Source organism: Octopus bimaculoides, chromosome 2 (assembly GCF_046866305.1).
Source record: "Octopus bimaculoides isolate indiv1 chromosome 2, ASM4686630v1, whole genome shotgun sequence".
Taxonomy (NCBI): Eukaryota; Metazoa; Mollusca; class Cephalopoda; order Octopoda; family Octopodidae; genus Octopus; species Octopus bimaculoides.
Window position 1 is genome coordinate 101967497 of NC_142929.1, and position 27454 is coordinate 101994950.

Sequence of the window (27454 nt, forward strand, 5' to 3'; positions counted from 1 at the left end):
ATGTCATCCTGGAAGACGGCCACTCCAGGTAGATCATGGGTCAGGTTTTCCATGATCTCCTGAAAGTAACCAGGTGCTGACTTGATTCCGAAAGGGAGTCGTTGTTGCAGGAGTACTCCACGGTGAGTGCTGAGTGCGAGTCTGCGTTGACTTTCTGGAGCCAGTTTGATCTGATTATAGGCATCAGCAAGGTCTATCTTTGTATATCTGAATCCACCTCCGAGTTTCTGCATCAGTTCAGCAGGGAGTGGCATTGGATGACGGTGATCAGCAAGTTGGTCATTAATTCCCACAGAGTAGTCACCACAAATCCGTAGTTTGGGCTTCAGGTTGCTTGAAGCGTGTGCTTTAAGAATCGGTACCACTGGCGTTCCGTATTCATTGAATTGAACAGGCTTCCAGATTCCCTTGGCGATGCCTTCTTCGTAACCTTTGGCCAGGTCATCACGAAGAGCAAATGGGACCGGACGTGCCTTGTGAAAGACTGGTGTTGCGTCCGATTTGAACTTCACTTCCAGTTCAAAGTTCTTGAGACATCCCAATTCTTGCTTGAAAAGATCTGGAAATTCATCACACATGTTGTTACAATCTTGCTGCAGGGAAACATAGGGCTCGCTTGAGGTCTTTGGATACATCCCTTCTGCACCTTCCCTCTTAGCTTGGCTGTCTATGCTTTTCAAACCTAGAGCAGTGTCTACGGAAATTCCCAGAGTCTGGATAGCATTCCGACCCAGCAAATTAAGATCAGAGATCTTGGTGACTATGTAAGGTATAAGATCCTGCTTACCAGTTGTTGGATCCTTGGTTTGGCCCATGAAAGTTCCTAGAACAGGCAGGTTGTGCTTGCTGGCAGATTCATAGCGATGCTTGACATCTTGCAGCTTTGGTCTTCCAAGTTGTTTCCAGACTGACAAGGAAACAAAATTGCCTGTAGTAGCAGTGTCCAATTCCATTGTGAACAGTCTGTTCTGGATTGTTACTGGCACAATTAAACTGTGAGTGTCTCGGGAAACTTCACCTAGGATCGCCTTGACTAGCTCAGCTTTTGTGATTCTTTTCACGGGAGTTTGTGAATGGCCATTGCGTTGCTGATGTTGTTTTTTCCTACACACCGCTTGCAAATGACCCTTTTTATCACAAAAATGACATTTGGTTTCCCTGAAAGGACAGTCTGTTGCTTTGTGGGCCTTTCCACATCGGTAGCATTTCTCCTGGTTTGTGGAATAAGACTGCTGATGTTTCTTTTGAGGACTCTTATTCCTGTTCTGCTGGACCTTGTACACCTGCTTGGTTTTGGAACCGTATACAGTTTCTTTTGCAACCTTTGCTGCGTCTTCAGTCTCAATGGCAACCTGGACAGCACGGGCAAAATCTAGTTCTGAGTCTTTTATCTTAAAAAGCGCCTTCAGAACCGCTTCATTGTTAACCGAACATATGAATCTCTGTCTCAGAGCTTCATCCTGTGGGTTGGTGATCGCTGGAAAATCACAGGTAGCTGCATCCTGGCGTATACGTGCTGCCAGCTCCTGGAGAGTTTCGCCTGGCTTCCGCTGCATATCACTCCAAAACTTGAAACGCTCTCTCACAATGAAAAGTTTAGGGTCGAACTGTTCCTTCATGAAGTCAACGATTTCGTCCATTATCAAGTTGTTGATATCTTTAGGCGGATTTTGTTGGGTAGCCAGATTAGCAAGTTGTTTGTAAACAGTAGCAGTCTGATTGGTCAGGAACACTTGTGCCATGCGTTTTTCAGGTACAGCATTAGCAGCCACAAACGTACGGAATCTTGACCAGTAATCAGGCCATAGTTCTGTCGCTGAATCAAATGCAGTAAATGGTGGAATCGACACTGTTGTTGAAGCAGCTGAAAAATAGCCACTAGAATCGCCTTCAACTTGTCGAGCACCAAACAGTTTTAACAGAGCGTCCATATCTCTCTGATGTTGTTGCATTTGCTTGTCCATTTGTTCCCTAAACAATTTAATAAGTTCTACTGTCTGTTTTTCAGCCATTGTTATTACGATGAATAATTTTACGGTAAAGTAAGCATGTATCCTACCGGCGACGCCAATAAACTCTGTTATGTTTCCCTCGGACTGACTCGCAGAGATAACATAACGAGTTATACAATTTAATTATTACATTTATTGTTCAATTACATACAAAGAACGCACTCACCCAATGTTCGTTATGAATAAACAAAAGTCATGTCCGCCATATATATATCAATGACATTTTACTACGACAGTCCCACAAGACAACAACAATGAAACAATGAACTCAGACGAACCACATGACACACGGAACGTCAGACGAATTACATAACTAACAGTCCATATAACACCATCGGTTGTCAAGCGATGTTGGGGAGACAAACACAGACACACAAACACACACATATATATATATATACATATATACGACGGGCTTCTTTCAGTTTCCGTTTACCAAATCCACTCACAAGGATTTGGTCGGCCCGAGGCTATAGTAGAAGACACTTGCCCAAGGTGCCACGCAGTGGGACTGAACCCGGAACCATGTGGTTGGTAAGCAAGCTACTTACCACACAGCCACTCCCGCGCCTATTATTATTATTATTATTATTATTATTATTATTATTATTATTATTATTAATAATAATAATAATAATAATAATAATAATAATAATTTTTTACATAGTTCATATTCCTGTCTTGACATATTCTGGATACTCATGTTGCTTAATCTTTTGTTTGTTCTGTGTATCATATATGATAACCAGAACATATTTCTCACTCGTCCATGCATCTTATAAATGCACGTACCCATTTTTTTTTTAAACCACCAGAATAATTTGGGACTTATGAGAGGAAAGCTGTATATTACTCAGGACATATGGAACAAGGACTAACAAAATGTTTGAAAACCAGCATGGACATTTAGGACAAATTTATAGAACTGATTTGGACAGGCAAAGGGTTAAGCACTCAGATATCTCCATTTAATTTTTGATAAATTGAAATTTCGGAATTCTCCCCTTTACCTTTTTTGAGAAGAATTTTCATTAACGCAAAATACTATTCTTCTCATTACGGGTATAATTACAATTGATTAAAAGTTAAGTTCAGCTTACCATAATTAAGTGTAGAAACCTGCACTTAATTTTGTTTTCTTTGGAAAGTGTTACATTTTGCCTCTAAGCGCGACTTCTTTCTTTTCTTTCAATGATTTCCATTCATTTTCGCTTTTTTAAAAAATTTATATATTCTCTCGTTCAACAGTTTTGACGTCGCCCTTTCATTTCACTTAGTTATTAAAATAAAGAAAAATGAAGAAAACCAATCTTGCATCTATTTACACAGCTGTCTCTAATCAATGCTAAGCTGTAATTTATTTCACTAATTATTACTAATCTTCTGTGTAATCTCTTATCGTAATCTTGAAACAAGATCTCAATATTCTATACTTCATATACTTTGATATTAGGTCTGATATCAACATTAGTATGACAAATCAACGAGGGAGCATCTGCGTGGTCGTTTGATCTGCTAGAAATAGCAGTCAAAACTCTCTTAAATCACACCCTGCTATATTAGGATTAAAGAAAGAAACATGTAAGAATACACTGCATCCTAACAAAAATAATGGCAAGATCACGACTTAAGTGTGATTTTGAACATAGGCCTACTCCAGTGCAGATGGCTTTGTACTAAAAACTACATGAACAGTAATAATGGCGACAACACCAACAAAAATTACGTCAGCGTCTAAAATTCATTGTAAGCGCAAGAAAAAAAAAGCAAAACAAGAAAACAAAACAAAACAAGAAGTATGCATTAGAAAAATCAAAATTAATTTCATCATCATCATCATCATCGTTTAACGTCCGCTTTCCATGCTAGCATGGGTTGGACGATTTGACTGAGGACTGGTGAAACCGGATGGCAACACCAGGCTCCAGTCTGATTTGGCAGAGTTTCTACAGCTGGATGCCCTTCCTAACGCCAACCACTCAGAGAGTGTAGTGGGTGCTTTTACGTGTCACCCGCACGAAAACGGCCACGCTCGAAATGGTGTCTTTTATGTGCCACCCGCACAAGCCAGTCCAGGGGCACTGGCAACGATCTCGCTCGAAAATCCTACAGGAGCCAGTCAGGCGGTACTGGCAACGGCCACGCTCAAAATGGTGCATCTCATGTGCCACCCGCACAAGAACCAGTCCAGGGGCACTGGCAACGATCTTACTTGGCTTGCCGGGTCTTCTCACGCACAGCACATTTCCAAAGGTCTCGGTCCGTAGTCATCGCCTCGGTGAGGCCCAATGTACGAAGGTCTTGCCTCACCACCTCAGCCCAGGTCTTCCTGGGCCTACCTCTTCCACGGGTTCCCTCAACTGTTAGGGTGTGGCACTTTTTCACGCAGCTATCCTCCTCCATTCTCGCCACATGTCCATACCAGCGCAATCGTCTCTCTTGCACGCCACAACTGATGCTTCTAATGTTTATTTCTTACACAGGTACATCGTCTCAGGAAGGGCAGTATGACTGAATGGTTGAAAAGTTCACTTTACAAGCACGAGGTTGGGGGTTCGATTCCATTGCGAGGCGTCTTATAGAAAATGGAATTTTCTATATCTTCGTGTCGAGTTATATGTTTTGTGTGAAATTAAATTGACGGGAAAAGACACAAAAACCTATTGTAGATATTGTAACAGAATTTAAAATGTACAGCTTTGTCACACGCGCGCGCGCTGTATCATGCTGATTCTACGTGTGAATTACGTTAAGGAGTATACGTGCCCGCGGAATACTCAGCCACTGATATGTTAACCCAAGGGCAGATAATGCAGTCGGTCAAACAACTGAATCTTCACTGCTGAATAACAGTGATTAGAGGGAAGGGAACAGACATGACCGGCACTTCATTTTATTGACTCTAGAACATAAAAGGTAATGTTGACTGCTGCAGGATTTGAACTCAGAATGCAAAGGACTATAACTAAATACCGCTCTACCGACTCAGCCAAACTTCCATATTTATTGCATTAATGTATGATGAAGGCATAAGCGTTGCGGAAACGGTAGTACACTCATCGAAATGTCTTACATAATTTCCTTTCAAAGCATCTTGTTTTGAGTTCTTATCCATTTGCAGTTAACATTATCTTCCATCGCTTTGAGGCCAGTAGCACAGGGTTTGAGGCTAATAGCGTATGGTTGCCTTTGGGGCGAAGGTTGCGCTTTGGGGCAAAGGTTGCGCTTTGGGGCAAAGGTTGCACTTTGGGGCGAGGTGATGTCTTTAGGAAGGGGGCTGGATCTTCTGGATCTGTTGTAAAAATAAGCATCATGTTGTAAAAATCCGTGTAGGCTGTGGTGGGCCACAGAGGGGGCACAGCAAACTCAAGGGCTTCCACGGGTGACACACACTCTACCTACACCACCGTTTGGGGGAATCAATCAAATATTCTCCAGTCATGTATAGTAATTAATGGTAATCGACCAAACACCTTCCTTACAACTTGTATCATGTAACAAATAAGGGCATACCTACACAAGTGGGTCCCCCCTTCCCCCCGACTTTGTTTCCTCATAACTTTCAGAAAAATAGAGCTCTGTTAATGAAATTCTCTACTCTGCTCCAAAGTGAGAATAAGTTCCCAGAAAGCTATGATTATATTGCAGCTTTAATTCTAGTTCAGACAATTCATTTAAATCACTCTTCCCACCTTTCTATCAGGATGAAGCGGTAAATAACCCTTCCTTTCGAAATCTTCCTCACATTGACTGAAAGAGTGTCACAAGCGAAGCTGAAGACCCAGTTTTCACCAAAGTGCTTCATTTCCTTCTAAAAGTACATTTCACACATAGGATCAGTTTGTTTATATATTTATATGTGTTTTTTGTTTGTTTACAGGTTTATTTTTGGTGGCCTTCTACAGTTTGGCAGTGCTAATATGTGTTCCTGTCTGCTACGTCCAGCTCAAACTAGGGTCACTCTTTCGGTCTGGAACTGTTGGCATTATAGGGTCAATTATGCCCCTTTTCAAAGGTAAGAAATTCCAGTTGTCTACTTTTGTGTTGTTTGCTTGTTTCTTTCTGTCCTTTTCCACCTATCTTTTATTATTCTGTTTTAACTCTGAAATTTAAAAAAAAAAAAGATAGACAAAAATTTGCTCCACAAATATAAAGTCTTCGATTTAAAAGGGAAAGAAATTACATCAAGACATTCATCGGATCATGGAATGTAAGATCATTTCATTTTCAGTTATTTAACCATTTAGTGTTTCAATTGACCACATTAGGCTTATATATTCCACACGTCTTATGTTCAAACCAGTCAGATTCAGCCTTTCACACCAACCATACAATGGCATTCTAAAAATATACAATCAACATCATTGAAATCTTGAAGCTACTACGTAATGCATAGTAAATTCAAACCAATTTCAATAAATAAGCATTATGTTTGACTAAATAATCTGAATGTTAAAGGTTAAAACCATGTTACTGAATTAATATGACTATAACCAACAATTGAGACTGCTTGCTCATATTACATGCAGTAAATATCATAAATGGTTGTTTTTTTTTTTTCAGATGTAGTTACAAGACCAATTTTTGTATAAAACATTTCCAGTCAATAAAATCTTACTTCATATGTTATGGGCACTTTCAAACAATTGAGACAGCTTTTGTACAGTTGTTCAACTTGCAAAAATGGCTGCCAAGTCTCTTTCATATCATTTGTTGTTGTTGGCACTCCGTCGCTTACGACGTCGAGGGTTCCAGTTGATCCGATCAATGGAACAGCCTGCTCATGAAATTAACGTGCAAGTGGCTGAGTTCTCGGGGATATTCAGCGTGACACAGTGTGACAAGGCTGACCCTTTGAAATACGAGCACAACAGAAGCAGGAAGTAAGAGTGAGAGAAAGTTGTGCAGCAGGGTTTGTCACCATCCCCTGCCGGAGCCTTGTGGAGCTTTAGGTGTTTTCACTCAATAAACACTCACAACGCCCGGTCTGGGAATTGAAACCGCGATCCTGTGACCGCAAGTCCGCTGCCCTAACCACTGGGCCATTGCGCCGCCACTTCATATCATACTCTGCCATCTTCAAAACATAAGGGCCCATTGGGCTGTATAGTCCAAGTTATACAAAACCCGAGGCTGTCAGTGTTGGAACATTTTTGATTACGATTGAACTGTTCATCTGTCAATAATACATGCACACACACATACACACATTTCGTTTGAGTTGTCTTCTACTTTTTCTATTCAAAGGGTTTTCACCCCAATATTTACATGCTCATATTTTTAGCTTTATTTGCTTCAAGATTCACTGTTTCTAAAAAGAATTAATTTATGTTCTTGAAGTTTCTAAATTCTTATATCATCAACATATGTATGTATATGAATATAATAACAAGATGAAATTCGCCGAGATCTTCTATACTTTTAAAAAATATACCAATTTTTGTATAAATAAATGTTCAATAATCGAAACTTCAACAAAGGAGAAAACGAACAAATTTTACATACTTCGGAAGGACTAATGTGAAAACTTATAAGAAGGACAGTATATATTATTATTTCTAATTTTTAGTATTTTTAATTTTAATATTTCAAAAACTTTAATAATATATAAGTATATAAAGGGTTCTTAATGCATCTCTGAAGAACGGAATTACTAACAATAAGATGATATTTAGATCACTTTGCGATTGTAGTAATATCCGTAAAACGATCGTAAGATATTTTATTCTTTTAACTTTAGGTTTCTTTATATTTTATATTTTAGAATTTATAATATTCATGCTTATTTACACATAAATTTTTATACACATATATATTTAAACATATATTTATTTATTTTTAGATTTTTATATGTATCGATATTTATATTCCGTATTTTTATTTTTATGTTTTAAACTTTTAAATTTATTATGCTACCATGTTAGGTTGGATATATATCTTTTGAAATACTAAATATTGATTTCCTAAATATATTATTGATGAATTAATAATATAAAATCACATATATACACATTTATTTGCTCAAGATAATTGAGCACTCAACATAAGTTCAATTATATATTCTTTTAGAATATTTCTTTTAGAATATTACTTATAAAAGTTATATATATATATATATGGCTGTGTGGTTAGGAAGCTTGCTTCCCAGCTACATGTTTTTGGGTTCAGTCCCACCGCATACCACCTTGGGCAAGCGTCTTCTGCTATAGCCCCAAGCCAACCGAAGCTTTGTCATTGAATTTGGTAGGTGGAAGTTACTGCCGTGTGTGTATATGTCTGTGTATGTGCTTGTGCCTCTCTCCCAAAGAGAGAGAGAGGAATATATATATACACACACTCACATGCATATACATACCTACATATATCTATAGAGAGAGAGATGTGTGTATGTGTGTGTTTGTGTGTGTGAGAGAGAGACAAATCTGTCATCACTCCAATTTTTCTATTAGGGAATGTGATTAAAAGTGAGCTGAATCCCAAGTTGCCCATTTCTATCACATTCCTCAATAAGAAAATCGGAGAAACAACAGCTTAAAACCTCAGCTTCAAGTGAATAAATATATTCTACTATATTTATTGAATTTTTTTTTTTCTTGATAGTACATCTAAATGCACATACTTACAAACTTATACACATATGAATTTATTAATCCATAAAAGCAAAATGTCGTTGAATGAATAAACAATTGAATTCATAAAACAAAAGTAAATGAGTATTTTTTTTACAAATTGACAGCTATGTTGAAACTTTGTCCAACATAACTTTTCAGTTGAGAGAAGGGAGAAAGAGAGAAAGCTCAAATGGAACATCACGGGAAAATAAATCAAAGTACACACATTTAAATAACTATAGATATTCTATGTTATGCATCTTGTGTTATTTTCTATGCATTGTTCCATTTAAGATATATATATATATATGGATGTTTGTGTCTCCTTGTCTTGACATTGTGTGATAGTTGTAAATGAGTCTACTGATGTACAAAGCAATTTCATTCATTTCCATTATCTGGCTATGGGAAAATATTCTTTTCTACTCTAGGCACAAGGCCTGAAATTTTTAGGGAGAGGGGCCAGTCGATTAGTTTGACACCAACATGCAGCTGGTACTTAATTTATCGACCCTGAAAGGGTGAAAGGCAAAGTCGACCTCGGCAGAATTTGAACTCAGAATGTAAAGACAGACAAAATACCTCTAAGCATTTTGCCTGGCGTGCTAATGTTTCTTATTTCTTTATTGCCCACAAGGGGCTAAACATAGAGGGGACAAACAAGGACAGACAAAAGGATTAATTCGATTATATTGACCCCAGTGCGTAACTGGTACTTATTTAATCGACCTCGAAAGGATGAAAGGCAAAGTCGACCTCGGCGGAATTTGAACCCAGAACGTAGCGGCAGATGAAACACCATTAAGCATTTTGGCCGGTGTGCTAACGATTCTGCCAGCTCGCCGCCTTAACATACCATAAATATTCTTTTCTACTCTAGGCACAAGGCCCGAAATTTTGGGGGAGTGGGGGGCAGTCGATTAGATCGCCACCTTAACATAACATAGAGGGGACAAACAAGGACAGACAAAGGGATTAAATTGATTATATCGACCCCAGTACGTAATTGGTACTTATTTAATCGACCCCGAAAGGATGAAATGCAAAGTCGACCTTGGCGGAATTTGAACTCAGAACGTAACGGCAGACGAAATACCGCTGAGCATTTTGCCTGGCGTGCTAACGTTTCTGCCAGCTCACTGCTTTGGCCAAAGGAAAATATTACCTTGCATGGAAACAAGTGAGAGTTGGCAACAGGAAGGGCATCTGGCCATAGAAAGTCTGCCTCAGCAAAACTCTGTCCTACACCTGCGAACATAGAAAAGTAGATATTAAAATGATGATGATGATGACAACAAATATTGGTCTCAAATGTTTGGCACAAAGCAGCAATTTCAGATGGAGGAGCTAAGTCAATTACTTGGACCCCACCCCCACCCATTAGAGTTCAACTGGTATTTTGTTTTATTGAACCGCAAGGACGAAAGGTAAAGTTGACCTCAGAAGAAATTGAACTCAGAACATAAAGATGGACAAAATGCTGCTAAGCAATTTTCCCAACGTGCTAACTGTTCTGCCAGCTTGCCACTGTAATGATCACAAATATTGATAGGTCGTTGGATAGATAGATAGATAGGCTGGTACACGCATGGCTGGCTGGCTGGCTGGCTAGTTGGCTGGCTGGTTGGCTAGCTGGCTGGTTGGCTAGCTGGCTGGTTGGCTGGCTAGCTGTCTGGTTGGCCTTGTACATGAATAGATAGATAAATAGATAGATAGATAAATAGATAGACATATAGGCAGACAGACAGACAGACTGACAGATAGATAGATAAATAGATGGTTAGATAGACAGGCAGACAGGCAGACAGATAGATAAATAGATATCTTTTTATTATAGCCACACAGGGCTAAATACAGAAAATGGACAAATTACAAAGTAGAGCTTTTCTTTGGGGGGGGGGGGATTATTTCGATCAAAAGGGATCGCGGAAAAAAGGGGGGGGGATTTCGATCAAAAGGGATCGCGGGAAGACAAAAAAACCTGGGGGGGGGGCGATCAATAGGGATCGTGTATCACAGTCAATGTAAAAAACGGGGAACAGATTAGGTTTATCCGTGGAGAGAAAAGCCTACGGAAAAGACCACGGTCACCTCAGGCTTTTTTTTTTTTAAAGGTACATGAAAGTAAGTACCTTCTCTCTTTTTGTCTCTTTTTGTTACAAGTCTATGCTTAAAATGGTGTCGTCTTTCATTCTTACCATTCTTGCCACATTTACCCATTTTTTATTGAAACTTTCATTCGACAACACTTTCCTCTCTATCCTCATCCTCCTTTTCAAGTGGTACTTGAAAAAGATGATGAGGGACTGACCAGAGAGGAAAGTGTTTGTTTGTAGACCTTTCAAACGCGTCCACCACAGGCAGACAGACAGACAGATAGATAAATAGATAGACAGACAGACAGATAGATAGATAGACAGACAGACAGATAGATAGGTAGACAGACAGACAGACAAACAAATAGATAGATAGATAGATAGATAGATAGATAGATAGATAGATAGATAGATAGATAGATAGATAGATAGATAGTCTTGTTTGTGAACAGATAGGTGGATAGATATATAGGTTTCTAAGAACTGTATTGCTAAAGATATCATGTAAAGATTTTACATCATCTAAATCAAATTTTATCATATTTATTATCACTCTAAATGTTATATATTTTAAAAAAATTATCAATATTTTGTGAAACAATAAATAAATTCCCTGGTTCTTAATTTATTCAAAGTTCCACTCTTTGTGAACTGTTTCCAATAAACAAATAAATAAATATATATCTCAATACAAATACATTATTCTTCCTTATTCTTGTTGACTAAAAATTTATATTTCATTTGGTGCTGTGCTGCTATTTGATTAGTTCTTCAATGGCTGCTTATTTTCGCTTAATTTCTATTCCTTCTCTTAAAGAAGAAGTAAGATACATTTCTTACATTTCTTATCTCTACTATGATAAGGAAAGTCTAAAAGGTATTTTCATACTTAGTGCACTGAATAGCTTTTAGATACAACTAAAAGTCAGAAGTAGAGTGAACCTCCGGTCATTCCCCACAAGCCTGCACAGAGACAAGATGATGATGAATTGCAAGCACAGGGTAAAAAAATGGTGATGATGATGGCAATGATGATGATGATTGTGGTAATTTTTGTTGTTGTTGTTGTTATCATCATCATCCTCATCATTATTGAGCAAGAGAGCAGCACATGCCACCAAAGAGGTGCTGGAGTACAAATACACGAAGCCCAATATATCCATCATGACTTCCCTGTCTGATAAGGGTACACCAGGCACATGCATCCCAACCATATGTGCATGACATGGCCATATGTACATGACACTGTTATTATTATTATTATTATTATTATTATTATTATTATTATTATTATTATTATTATTATTATGTGACTGAAAACTCACTGCTTATTTTGCTGGGTATGATGGAAAGTGTCAGCTGTCCTCAGTCAACAGACTAAGGTAACACTTGTTTATTGGTCATGCTTCAAGAACTCTGTGAAGAATTCTTGTAGTTCCAAGCAATGCTGTTCTTTGTAGGTGTTCTACCTTCACACTTGCACTAATTTTTTTCGGCCATGCTGGTAGTTGAGAGCTGATACTTCCAAGTGCACCAATTACTATTGGTATCAAGCCTGCTCTCTTCATTGACAACAACCTTCGTATTTCCCATGTCAAATCATCATTTATTTTTTTCTTCTTCTTTCACATTGATTCTGTTGTCACCGGGATATGCTCTGTTGATTATCATGCATATTTCTTTCTTTTTTATTCACCACAACAATGTCTGGTTCCCGATGTCTAGTCAGGTGATCACACTTAATCATTGCATCCCACAGGATTTTGCAATTGTCATTCTCCGTGACTCCTTCTGGGGTGTGCCCCATACCATGTCTTTGCTCTTTGTAGGCCATGGTTTCCACAGAGCTCCCAATGGCTCATTCTTGTCACATTGTCATAGCATCTTTTGTATTCGTATTGTGCCAATTTCGGGCATTCGCTAATGATGTGCCATACTGTTTCACACCTCTCACTACACATTCTGCATTTGTTGCTGCTAGTAGTGTTATCTATTCTGCACTTCACATAGTTGGTCCTTAATGCTTGTTCTTGAGCTGTGCATACAAATGCTTCTGTCTCTATCTTCAAGTCACTCCTCATCCATAGCCACCAGTCCTCTGTATCTCTCTTGGCGTTCACATCTCTTGCAAACTGTCCATACATTTTATTTCTCTTTACATGCTGTTTCTTTTTTTGTGTTCATTTCTTCTTTAAATTTTTCCTTCATTACAAAATTCTCAGTTTTGATGATGCTGGCCTTCTTCGTATGTTTCAATAATGGCTCCATGGCATTTTTTATATACTGCCCTAAGCTGTTTTCCTCTGCTTCGACACAGTCCTAGCAACCAATCAAACTTCCCAATATTAGATGTTACCTTTCATCCTTCTGGTGTTGATGAAATAAATACCAGTTGAGCATTTTAGGTGATATAATTGAAATCATTATTATTATTATTATTATTATTATTATTATTATTATTATTGCCTTTGCAAAATTTGAAATCATTATTATTATTATTATTATTATTATTATTATTGCCTTTGCACAGCTTTTAATGCTGGAGATGTACTACAGTGTCACCTGTTCACTACCTGTGAACTTAGGTAACACTTCTTATTTTTTGAGCACCTTCTGGAGTATTTGAGCGGTTCCAAGCAGTGCTGTTTTCTGCAAGTGCTCCACCCTTATTGCAGCCCCTATTTGTTCCACGCACTTCTCAAAATTTTTGCTCACTGTTCCCAGGGCTCCGACAATTATTGGTACTACTGCTACCTTTTTTCATCGACCACAACTGCTTAACTTCCCAAGCTAACCTGTCATATCTCTCAACTTTTCTTTCTTCCTTATCGCATACCTTGTTGTCAGCTGGGTATGCTATGTCTATAATCCAGCATAGTTTGTTTTCTTTCTCAGTTAAGACTATGTCTGGCTTCCTATTCTCAGTCTCATGGTCGCACTGAATCATAAAATCCCAGAGGATCTTTGCATTTCTATTTTCGATGATGCCTTATCATTACTATTATTATTATTATTATTATTATTATTATTATATCAAGGCAGTGAGCATGCTGGACGAAATGCTTAGTGGTATTTCATCTGTTTTCATGTTCTGAGTTCAAATGCCGCCGGGGTCAATAAATTAAGTACCAGTAAAACACTGGGGGGGAGGGGGCAATGTAATCAACTGGTCTCTTCCCCCAAAATTTCAGGCCTTGTGCCTATAGTACAAAAGATTATTGTTATTATTATTATTGAGTGAGAGAGCAGTGAATGCCATCAAAGTGACACCGGGGTAAAATATACGAAGCCCATTATACCCATCATGACTACCCATCTGATAAGGGTACACCAGGTACATGCATCACAACCATATGTGCACGACATGGTGAGCTCATATCAAGATAAATGGTGCATGACCTTGCAGGTAGGGCCCAGTTAAAATTTTCTTCAGGTTGAGTAGCCCATCCTGCTCAAAAGGTGCCGAAATCAGGTTTGTTTAAGGATGTTGAACAAAACACTCATGTTTCCAAAGGGGAATTATTCAAACCCCAAAGAATTCCTCTCAACACATGGCTATGATGCTCCCCCACTACTTCTGCTCGTGATCAGAGATGCACATATCGTCAGCCACTAAGGGACATGCTCAACTGGTTAAGGTCAAACAACTGACAAGCAAATCTGTAGTATTCAGCAGAATATTTTCTATAGCCCATCTTTTATACCAAGACAAAACAATGTACATGATAACACTTCCAGTTAAGATGAAAAGCCATGAGAGCCACTGTCTGGTACTGCAGCAAAGCATTCATCATCATCATCCTAATCCTCATCCTCATCATCATCATCATCATCCTAATCCTCATCCTCCTCCTCATCATCATCATCATTGGGCATTAAACGAAGACGATGATGATTATTATTGTTGTTGTTATTCATTGTTGTATTTATATTATTTTTCAGGAGCAGGTATAGCCCTGTTGATCATGACCTACATTCGCTGTTTGATGTTTTCTGTGGAAATGTCCTACGGTTTATTTTACACATTTGCTTCTCTTCAGCAACCATTTCCCTGGAGTCTGTCCAAATATAACAAAACCTTATGGTATGTTTTCCTTTATTGTTATTTTGTTATTGTAATTGTCACTTCTGCCTTCTCCTTCTTCCCCTTCTTCATCTTCCACCTTCCACTTCATTTTATAATCCAACCTATTTTATTCATATTATTTGTACATGTTTTACAGGTGACAAGCTGGTAGAACCATTGGCATGCTGGACAAAATGCTTAGCAGAATTTTTGTTCATCTTTATGTTCTGAGTTCAAATTCCGTTGAAGTCAACTTTGTCTTTTGTCCTTGTGGGGGTTGATAAAATAAATACCAGTTGAGCACTGGGGTTGATATAATCAACTTACCCGCTCTCCTGAAATTGCTGACCTAGTGCCAAAATATGAGACCTTTATTTGTACATTCTATAAGGTGACAAGCTACTAGGACTGTTAACATGCTGAACAAAATACTTACTAGCACATAGTCTATCTTCATGTTCTGAGTTCAAATCATATGTATTGTCCAAAGAAACTTTTGCATTAGTCACAAGATACAAACATCTAGTAGTATCTTACTGGCTCTATCAGGAACAGTTCTCTTGGTACAGTAGTAAGGTTTGAACTATAAAACTTTGTTGACTGCAGTCTTTTACTTTAAACCTACAGCCAAATATCATGACAATTTTCTTCTAAGTAGTATATACATCATCATCATCATCATCATCATCGTTTAACATCCGCTTTCCATGCTACCATGGGTTGGACGAGTTGGCTGAGGACTGGTGAACCAGATGGCTACACCAGGCTCCAATCTGATTTGGCAGAGTTTCTACAGCTGGTTGCCCTTCCTAATGCCAACCACTCCGAGAGTGTAGTGGGTGCTTTTACGTGCCACTGGCACGAAGGCCAGTCAGGCGGTACTGGCAACGGCCACGCTCAAAACGGTGTATTTTACGTGCCACCTGCACAAGAGCCAGTCCAGCGGCACTGGCAACGATCTCGCTCGGATGTCTATATATATATATATATATATATATATATATATATATATATATATATATATATATTGTCAGTGGGTCATCTATCCAAAAATGAAGCACAATCTAAAGTATAGAGCAGTAATGTATTTACATGTAGTTAAATATATGTCCGGGTATAGAGTGACCAATGGTTTTGCATCCATTTGCGTTTAGCTTTATGGACGACTTGTCAGACTCTAGATGGATAGCAGAGGACATACAGCCTCTCTTGAACTGGAGGTAGAAAACCATTACGGTCAGTAATTTGTAAGCAAAAGAATAAGATTTATATGTATATATATATATATATATATATATACACACACACATGGTATATATGTATATAAATATATATATATATTCATGTATATCATCGAAGATGGTAATAATATCATCATCAGCCTTGTTTAACATCTACCTTCCATGCTAGCATGAGTGGGACAAATATATATATATATATATATCTTTCATTCACACTACATATGCAGTCATCGCTTTTTGCACTGAATGGCTGATCACAACTGGTTAAAAATTATCTTTCCCAGTTGATCCCTTAAGCCAGAGTTTTTGACTGTAGATAAACACCAGACACAAATAAGATGTTAGACATGTTACCGCAAACCCTGTTAGTCTTCCTGTACCTTTGACTATCACCTTTCAATAAGAGAATTGTTATTTTAGAAACGTAAATAATCAAAACATAGTCATCAAAAATTAAGATTTCCTGGCTTGAAGTATATCGTGTATATTATGGTTATAAATCTGATCCTTTTCAAACATGATACAATCATATTCATCACTCTGATTTCGTTTTTCTTTAAAATCATGTTCCCTCAAGGGAATTAACAAAGTTGATTAAAATCAGCAAAATATATATATTCTTTAATTTCTTCTTTTTATAAAAAGAAAAACTAAACTGATAAGCTAAATTACTCGACATCTGTAGAATGTGGTGTCAAAGCTTCTTTCTATTTATTTCCTGTCTTCTTTCCCCCAAATAATTAAGTGACTTCCTGTCTTTATTTTAGCAATCTTTGCTTCTTGGATATTATGCCTCTTGCATTTCCATATCAACATTAATACAGTTTCAATTCCCATTTGGAATTGCTTCGCTTACATCACTAATATGCACGTGAGACAAGAAAAATATGAACGAAACAACACTTTGTATCCCTTTCTATATAAATATGAGACTTCATGCTTTTGTAAGAAACTGTCTGTCTGAATATCAACAGAGCAATGGAGGTGATGAATATGACAGGGAGCCTGACTAAGATGTTTTATGGCAGCTCAATTAGCTCCCTGTGGTTTTGAATTCAAATAATGTCAGGGTTCAGCTTCCCGTATCAGTCCCTCCACTGATGGTAACTTAAGATCCTATACTGTGCTTTTCTTCCTAACAAACAAAAAATGGCCTTTTGCCAACTTAAAAGTAAATTATCAGCTTACCTTTTATCCCACTGAGGGTTGGGAAAATAAGTACTCCATGATAATTATTTTAGCTGTATTAAAAATGTACCTGATAACTATTGGCAGAATGTTAAACTTGAAACACTTTTCTGTTACGTTGAACAGGGCACTTTACAAACTGGGTCAGAGATATATAAAAATTGATACAAAATATTATATGAATGAAGGGGAAAAATTCTCACCTACCATTGAAATGAAATAACAAATTTCCTTCACTAGTCTGATACTATATGAAAGTGTTTGCTTATTCCATAAATAAAGATTTCTTATGGTGGGGGGAAGAATTGCAGTATGTAAGGAAAGAATATACTTGATTGAATTTACATTGATATATTACTGGTGAATGCATGTGGCCTAGTAGTTTGGCTGTTGCACCCACAATCCAGTGATTGTGGGTTCAATTCCTGGAGTGGGTAAAGCGTTGTGTTCTTGAGCAAAAGACTTCATTTCACATTGCTCCAGTCCTCCTTTTGACCAGGAGGGAATGTTGGCTTGCTCACCTAGCCAGTAGGGTGACATCATTTGAAGGCTAAAACAACACAAAAGCACATTGTGACCAGTGATGTGTAACATCTGATAGCCTGGTCGGTCATGCAATCATGTGATATTACTGGTATTTGTTCCATCAATCATAGTGGGATGAAAGACGAACAACACTTTACTTATTTACACTGTTATATTAGAGTTATTTATTCTGTCAACCATAGAAGCATGAAAGGTAAAACTCTGCCTTGGCAAGATGTAAACTCCTGTACAGGAGGAGTGAAACCAAAGAGAGCAGGGCATTTAATCAGTACTCAATATTTTAGTCATCATAAGATGACAAGCTGGCAGAATCGTTAGCATGCCAAGCAAAATGTTGTTGTTGTTGGCACTCCGTCGCTTACGACGTCGAGGGTTCCAGTTGATCCGATCAACGGAACAGCCTGCTCGTGAAATTAACGTGCAAGTGGCTGAGCACTCCACAGACACGTGTACCCTAAACGTAGTTCTCGGGGATATTCAGCGTGACACAGTGTGACAAGGCTGACGCTTTGAATTACAGGCACAACAGAAACAGGAAGTAAGAGTGAGAGAAAGTTGTGGTGGAAGAGTACAGCAGGGTTCACCACCATCCCCTGCCTGAGCCTCATGGGGCTTTAGGTGTTTTCGCTCAATAAACACTCACAACGCCCGGTCTGGGAATCGAAACCGCGATCCTATGACCATGAGTCCGCTGCCCTAACCACTGGGCCATTGCACCTCCTACCAAGCAAAATGATTAGCACTATTTTGTTCATTGCTACATTCTGAGTTCAAATTCCTCCAAGGTCAACTTTGCCTTTCATTCTTTCGGGGGTCAATAAAATAAGTACCAGTTGCACACAGGGTTAATGTAATTGACTTACTCCCTCCCCTGAAATTGCTGGCCTAATATTTGAAAGCAATATTTCAGTCATCGTAATTTCCTTCTTTCTTTTACTAATACTTACATAATATATCTAAGCTCACATTATCTAACGTACCAGTCTTTCTTGAAATGATAGAGATTTAAGAGAGATTTAGTTATTATTTCTAGCAAGTTGGATGAAAATGTAAGGAGCTCTCTCATTGTCAAATGCATGTGTGTGTAGACTGAAAGTCAATTGTCCAGATATAATATATCTAAGCTCACATTATTTAATGTGCCCCTCTTTCTTGAGATGATAGTGATTCAAGAGAGATTTAGTTATTATTTCTAGCAAGTTGGATGAAAATGTAAGGAGCTCTCTCATTGTCAAATGCATGTTTGCATAGACTGAAAGTTAATTGTCCAGACATAATATATGTAAGCTCACATTATTTAATGTGCCAGTCTTTCTTGAGATGATAATGATTTAAGAGAGATTTAGTTATTATTTCTAGCAAGTTGGATGAAAATGTAAAGAGCTCTCTCATTGTCAAATGCATGTTTGCGTAGACTGAAAGTCAATTGTCCAGATATTTATATGCTTTGCTCTACTATAAACAGACAACTGTTTCAGAATATGTTGCTCATCAGTCTCTCTTTGTAGGGTTTAGAGTTAAACTGAAATTAAATAAAAAATATCCGAATTGCTTTTATCCCTCCTTTTCAAATCAGTGATTAAAAACAACTATAAGGAACATTAATAGTTTATTGGCATAGAAGGTTGTAGGTTTTTCTCATATCGAAGTTTGATATGGGGGGAAAAAAAAACCTTCATTTAACTAAGGTGTCTTCGACCCAATGAATAGCTAGTGGAGAACACCTCATCAAGTAATTATTACTTCCAAGGTTCTGGTAGCTAAGAAACATATGTAACCTGGATTTTATCTACTCCATTCCCTCAATTTGGATATATATATATATATATATATATATATATATATATATATATATATATATATATATATTAAATGTAAATTGAAAACAGAACACAAAGGATATCACGGTACACGTGTTTCAAGCTTTATACACAAACTATCATTACATCAGTATATATTGTTGATATAAAGGATGGTTTAAAGCAATCTTCAGCTGCAAACATTTTCAGTCCCAAGATTACATCACAAAGAAAAAAGAAAAAGAGAGAGAAAAAAAGAAAAAGTCCACTTAGTATTATCCATTATATATATATATATATATATATATATATATATATATATATATATATATATATATATATACATATATATATATATATATATATATATATATATATATATATATATACATATAAATATGAATATGTAATGTCCATACATCTATGTGTCTATGTATATATATCTTTATGTTTGTGTGTATATGCGTGTGTGTATACACGTGCATAGATTTTCATTATATGTATGTATGTGTGTGTGTATGTATGGCTGTATGTACACACACACACACATATATATATGCTTAAATTTCTATTTAACTTCATTACAGGCCATCAATCATTGGGATATATGATTCAGGTGCTGACCGTTATTTAAAGTAAGTGGACTTCATATAATCTTTATATAGCATGTTTATATGTGAGTGTATTTTGAATAATTTATCTTTTACTCATTTCAGTCATTAGACTACAGTCATGCTGGAGCACTGCTTTGAGGTATTTTAGTCAAATGAATCAACCCCAGTACTTTTTTTAAAGTCTGCTACTTATTCTATCGATCTCTTTTTCTGAACTGCTAAGTTACAGTGATGAAAACACACCAACACCATTTGTCAAGTAGTGATGGGGGAAAAAAGAAACACAAGACACACACACTCATGGCTGGCTTCTTTCAGTTTCTGTCTACCAAATCTACTCACAAGGTTTTGTTTGACCTGAGGATATAGAAGAAGATACTTGCCCTAAGTGCCACACAGTGGGACTGAACCCAGAATGATGTGGTTGGGAAGCAAACTCCTTACCACACAGCCACACCAACACATACATCAATCAACTTTCTGTTTCTTTGTCTATACACACGTGCACTCTTCCAAAAACATGTGTAATGAATATGCATACGTTTATAAATGTATTTATATGCATATTTATGTGTGTGTGTATTTCGTACACATGTGCATGTGTATGGATATGTGCTTGTGCGTGTGCGCGCGCGCGCGCGCGCGCGTGCTTGTGTGTGCGTGCGGATATGTATATGCATATCTCTTCTGCAAGCTAAATTACATATGACAGATATTAATTCAGTATCTAAGTGCTATAAACCAAAGTGATACAAAGAACTAGTTATTTGTCAGCCTTCCAGCAAAATGTCCATATATCTTGTGTATCCATCAATTACATTACTTACAGAAAACGGAACTCTTGCTGACTGTTTTCCTCTTTCTCCTAGGGATTCAAATCACTTTCTTTTAGCTTCTAAAAGCCTCACATCTCAACTGCCATGCAACCTTCACAACTCCGACAATATTATCTTTGAATATAGTACTGCCTCAACTGTTACATACAATTATGCATGTTTGTGACATTAGATACACTAATTTACTAAAACAAATGCACACATATACATATACATGTATGTATATATGTATGTATGTATGGGATAAAATGGAGAATAGTGATCATTGATGTAGAATTTCTTCAGAGAAGCTGCAGTAGGAGTGTAGAATCGATTGTTCTACAAAGTGATTTGAGGTGGGGTGGACATCTGGTGAAAATGAATAATAAAAGGCTTCCTAAGCAACTTTAGTATGGTGAGTTGAAAGATTGTGAAAAGCCAGAACATAAACCCAAAATAAGGTTCAAGGACTGCTTGAGAATTGCTCTGGCACAGACAGGAGGTTTAGTTGTTGATTGGAAGAGGAAAGCACAAAAATGAAATTGAAGTTTGAAAGAGAGAGAATGAAACATGAGAAGATCAGGAGAAAACTTAGAAAGAATGAATCAGTAGAAGATGAAAGAGTATTGATTTTTACATGCGTTATTTGTAGGAAGAAATGTTTGAGTCATGCAGGCCTGGTCAGCCATCAAAGAAGCCACGGAAATCAACCCCTTGTAAATTATGATACAGCTCTTGTCGACAAGAGACTGTGTGCAATTTGTGGAAAGTATCCTGTTTAGTTGGAGGATTAAAAAGACATGTCAGAAGACTTCCTTCTATGGCACTGGTACCTTCTGCAAATCTTTGGTGGGGCTCAAGAGTTACATAAAGGCTTCACACTGCATTATCAATGACTCATTTCAATGATTCTTTCTAGCAATGGCTTTGCTTGTATACAAGAAAGCAGCCACAATGCATGTATGTAACTTTAAATGCACTAATGTATTAAAACGAACACACACACACAGACACACATAAACATACATGTGCAAATGTATGTGTGCATTTATGTGTGAATATGTATATACGCATTTACACACATGCACGCATATATATATGCATATGTATGCATGTATGTGTGTATATGTATATACATACATATGTATTATGTGTGGGCATCTACATATGCATACATGGATATGTATATATACATACACAGAAACATATTTATCTATGTCTGTCGATCTGTTTGTCTGTCTGTCTGTCTGTCTGTCCCCTTATCTCACTCTCTCTATCATCATCATCATTGTTTAACGTCCACTTTCTATGCTAGCATGGGTTGGACAATTTAACTGAGGACTGGTGAACCAGATGGCAACACCAGGCTCCAATCTGATTTGGCAGAGTTTCTACAGCTGGATGCCCTTCCTAATGCCAACCACTCCTAGAGTGTAGTGGGTGCTTTTACGTGCCACCGGCACGATATATATATTTATATATATATATATAGAGAGAGAGAAAGAGGGACATATATGTGTATTACAGTCTATTACAGTCTGTTACAGTCTGTCATACCGGCCATGATGAAATACCACAAGGTATAGAAAATACATATTCGCCTTTATATATTTAATCCTTTATATTGCACACTCAATATTTCATATATTCAATAAGACATTCAATACTTCATTTCATTGTACCATCCATTTTTATATTATATATTATATATTCCATATTCTATATCCCACATTAATCTTACAAGAATATAAATAAAACATAAAAAACAGACAGAGTTGGAACTCTTTTAAATAAAATAACATATATATATATATATATATATATATATACATATATAAATGTGTGGGCATGTGCGTGTGTGTATTTATACATGTGTCTACACACACATGCTTGTGTGCATGTGCACAATATTTGCACATATGTTAAAGACCAAACAAGGAATGGGAGAGATGAAAGTAAAAGAAAACACATTTGACTGTGAATAAAACAGAAAAATATTGGGAGAATTGCTTCATATTGTTTCACAGAAACACACTTGTCCAAATATCATGCAGCTATTTGCACTGAATGAGTACCTCCTTTGGTTAGAGAATAGTAACTGTGCTGGATGGGTGGCTGGATGGCTGGTTGATTGGATGAATGGATGCATGCATGCATATTAGCACACATACATGATGATAGCTGTCCACCAGGGGCAGACTGAGAATATTAAGGGCCCTTGGGTATAACTGTTCACTGGGCCCCTTAGCTTTGATAACAAAGAGTTAACATGTAGAGTGTGGGCCCCTCAGAGCTCTGGGCTCTTGGAAAGTGCCTGATTGACTGACAGCTCAGTCCACCCCCTGCTGTCCACTCATGATCAATGAAGACCATCACTGATAATTGAAAACAGATGACCTCATGATGCTGAACATTTCAGATGAGATGTCAAAGGACCAAGATACATGGTGCCTTGTAATACTCAAGAAAACTCATCCTCAGTAGAAGTGTTAAGGTCACTCCCCCTGGTGAAGAGGATTAGTCTTGTGTCAATGAATTCATGTCAGTGCCACATGAAAGTGCTTGTGCTGGTGCCATGTTAAAAGCACCATGCATACACTGTAAAGTGGTTGGCATTAGGAAGAGCATTCAGATGAAGAGAGCAAGCCGAATTAAACTGGAACCTGATGCAGCTCCCCAGCTTATCAACTCTGATCAAATCGTCCAACCCATACCAGCATTGGAAAACAGATGTTAAAGGATGATGATGATGATGATTGCACCCAGACAAATTTATACTTTACGCTTGTGGTTACGCTGGTGACTAATTAACCCAGCTCTTGATTAACATATATGTCTGCAAATATTGCAGACCATACTTATCTCATTCACTACACTGGTGATGTATCTGTGAGCATCTTGCTTAAATTCTGCTTAAAAAATGTTTTTTCAAAAATACCAACATATACAAGACGCATAGTTTAATGATATATATAAGTATGCTATATATGGCTTTGTGTGTTTATGAGTCATCAACAGTTATTGCTATACTCATACATACTCTAACTTACAGGTCTGCTTGACCAGAGCTAACCTGAGCTATTCAGAAACTATTTAGTCACACCATAGTATGAGGTGATCAATATGGCAATGCCAGAAATCTCTGTGACCAATAAGAGTGTTGCATGTAGCAATTACCAGTGTTTGTTACATCGTTCATTAATCTAATGAGAAAGTGGACAACTTTTTGTCAAATTGATCCATATACACAGAAGTATTTTGGGAAACTTCTATCTTTATATGGATGTGTGTTTCATATACCACCACCACCATGTCACCGTTGTCATCATCATCATCATTGCCATCGTCGTCATCATCATCATCATCATCATTTAATGCTTGCACTCCATGCTGGCATTAGTTGGAAAATCTGAAAGGATCCCATAAGTCAAAGGACCATGTCATGCTTCAACATCTAGTTCTAGTGTGGTCACTATAACTGAATTCTCTTCCTAATGCCAATCACTTTATAAATTATACAGGGTGGTTTTTTTTTGGTGGGGTGGGGGGTGGCTAATGGTGTTTTGTTTCATCATTATCATGTGCTACAGAACCTGTCTATTGACTAAATACACAACACTATGTGTTACAATGAATATAAACATTGTCTATACAATATGCTCTTGAAAACTAAAGAAGAGAACAGCTGGTCCTTCTTTTCTTGTCTCTGAGTATATTATATAGACACATATTTTACATTTGAATAAACACACAATGCTGGTTATCAAATTTATTGACATGTTTCATAATACATTATCACTAAACACACACAAATACACACATATCAGGCAAGTACCGTCAGTAATTACTCAGGGTAGGCAGTTAGCAACGTTTATGTAGTAAAACACACAAAAAATTTTAAAAAAAAGCGAAACACAGGCATGTGACTGAGATGGAGGCAGATTTACTTCTGCCTTTATAACACATAAAGAAAATGTTGTTGTAGGAATGTGTGTGTGTGTTGGCACTCCGTCGCTTACGACGTCGAGGGTTCCAGTTGATCCGATCAACGGAACAGCCTGCTCGTGAAATTAACGTGTAAGTGGCTAGGCACTCCACAGACACGTGTACCCTTAACATAGTTTTCAGGGATATTCAGCGTGACACAGTGTGACAAGGCTGGCCCTTTTTGAATTACAGGCACAACAGAAACAGGCAGTAAGAGTAAGAGAAAGTTGTGGTGAAAGAGTACAGCAGGGTTCGCCACCACCCCCTGCTGGAGTCTCGTGGAGCTTTAGCTCAATAAACACTCACAACGCCCGGTCTGGGAATCGAAACCGCGATCCTATGACCGCGAGTCCACTGCCCTAACCACTGTAGGAATGTACACAGCACGTGTACTACAGCAGTCCTGTGCATAGCTTTAATACTGAGATTGAAAGGCAGGGGCGAATTATGCCTACCTAATCTACAAAAAGGTAAAATATTTTGTATTTTATGCAGAGTAATCAGAGTAACCTTCTAATTTTATTGAATTAGGTGCATATTTTGCCATAAAAGGAAAATGGTACTATTGATCTATTTTATTCAGGGTAGGAACTGCCTACCTTACCTACCCTGGTGGCACGTCCCTGACATATATATATATATATATACACCTTTTACTTATTTCAATCATAAGAGTGCAGCCATGCTGGAGCACAATCTTGAAGAATTTTTAATTGAATGAGTTGATCCCAGTACTTCTTTTTCTTTAAGCTTAGTACTTATTCTATCAGTCTCTTTTGCTGACCCACTAAGTTATTGAGACATAAACACATTAACACCAGTTCTCAAGCGGTAGTGGAAGACACACAAAGACACACACATATATACATACATACACATACACACACACACACACATATATTATTTATATATATGCACTCACACACACACACATATGCATACATACAATAGGGTTCTTTCAGTTTCTGTCTACTAAATCCACTAACAAAGCTTTGGTCTGCCTGAGGCTATAATAGAAGAGACTTGTTCAAGGTGCCATACAGTGACTGAACTTGGAACCATGTGGTTGGGAAGCAAGCTTCTTACCACAGAGCCATGCCTGCACCTATATATCATAGGTGTGAAGTCAATGGAAGCAATGGAAGCAGTGCTTCCCTTGAAAATTATAGAAACAAAATTGAAACTATATTACTTATTTTTCATAAGATCATTCTTCTAATGTTCTGTAAAATTAATATAAACTACCTGACATCATAGGCTTCAGAATTAGCATGAGACAAGCAGTGGCAGATGACCCCAAAAAAAAGTCTGTGCAAGGGAAGCAACACGAGCTGTTGCATCCTTTTCAGTGTAATATCTTAACATTTTTTCCGATAAAAATGCCACAAAGACAATTTTTTCTAGTAAGAGCTGATAATGAATAGTTCTAGATACTAATAAATACTTATATGCTTAGATTAAGTTTCTGTCAATTCGCAATACTTATGATATATATAATCTTACATTGTTATGTAACACTTACATAGGAAAAGGGAAGCAAGTTGACATACTGCTTCCATCAGAAAAACAGTGAAAAGATAACATGCGTATAGTTGTCTGCGTTTATTCAACTAATATTTGATTCAAATATCTATGCAACAGAAAATTTTGGTCATTGCTTCCCCAGCCAGAAAGATCACCGCATACTCCTGCGATCATCATCATCATCCTCGTTTAACGTCCACTTTCCATGCTAGCATGAGTTGGATGATTTGACTGAGGACTGGTGAACCAGATGGCTACACCAGGCTCCAATCTGATTTGGCAGAGTTTCTACAGCTGGATGCTCTTCCTAACGCCAACCACTCCGAGAGTGTAGTGGGTGCTTTTATGTGCCACCGGCACAAAGGCCAGTCAGGCGGTACTGGTAACGGCCATATATTTATGTGTGTGTGTGTGTGTGTATAAATAATTATATATGTTTTATGGAAGTAACTTGATTTTAAGCAATGCTATTGGTTGATTGTTCTCTTAAATATGAGTAGCACAGATGTAACTTTTCAGTCCTGCTAGGAACCGACATTTCTTTTGCACAGATGTGGCAATGATGAGTGTCTCTGGCAGCTGATGATAAAAGAGCTTATCCTTCATACTGTCACCTGCCTTCATTCAACTATGGAATTTTTCATTTAGTGTTTTGCCTTTCTTGACTACAGCCAACCATAGTATGCAACACATAATAGAGAAGTTAAAGATCAAGCAATACCTATGCCTGAAGCTTTTTAAAGTGAGAAAAGGATTTGTACCAGGCCAATCCCACTCACTTGACAACATATGCACTTTTAGTGCTACTGTCAACACACACACATACACACTCTTTTAATTATGATACCAAAGGCATGTAACCTGGTGGTTAGTGCTTTGGGCTCAAGATTGTTTGGTCAAAGGCTCAATTCCTGAACTGGGTGGTGCAGGGTGTCCTCAAGTAAAGCATCTCATT

At 37.6% G+C, this 27454-nt stretch overlaps 1 protein-coding gene across 1 annotated transcript in view; it reads left to right on the forward strand.

Annotated features, from left to right (window-relative positions):
- Window positions 1-27454, forward strand: part of LOC106874357 (sodium- and chloride-dependent taurine transporter) — a 143110-nt gene that overhangs the window by 87229 nt on the left and 28427 nt on the right. The window contains exons 2-4 of the mRNA XM_089347340.1: window positions 5893-6027; window positions 14662-14803; window positions 20147-20194. Of these exons, the coding sequence (XP_089203466.1) occupies window positions 5893-6027; window positions 14662-14803; window positions 20147-20194 (325 nt within the window). The remainder of the gene's footprint in view (window positions 1-5892; window positions 6028-14661; window positions 14804-20146; window positions 20195-27454) is intronic.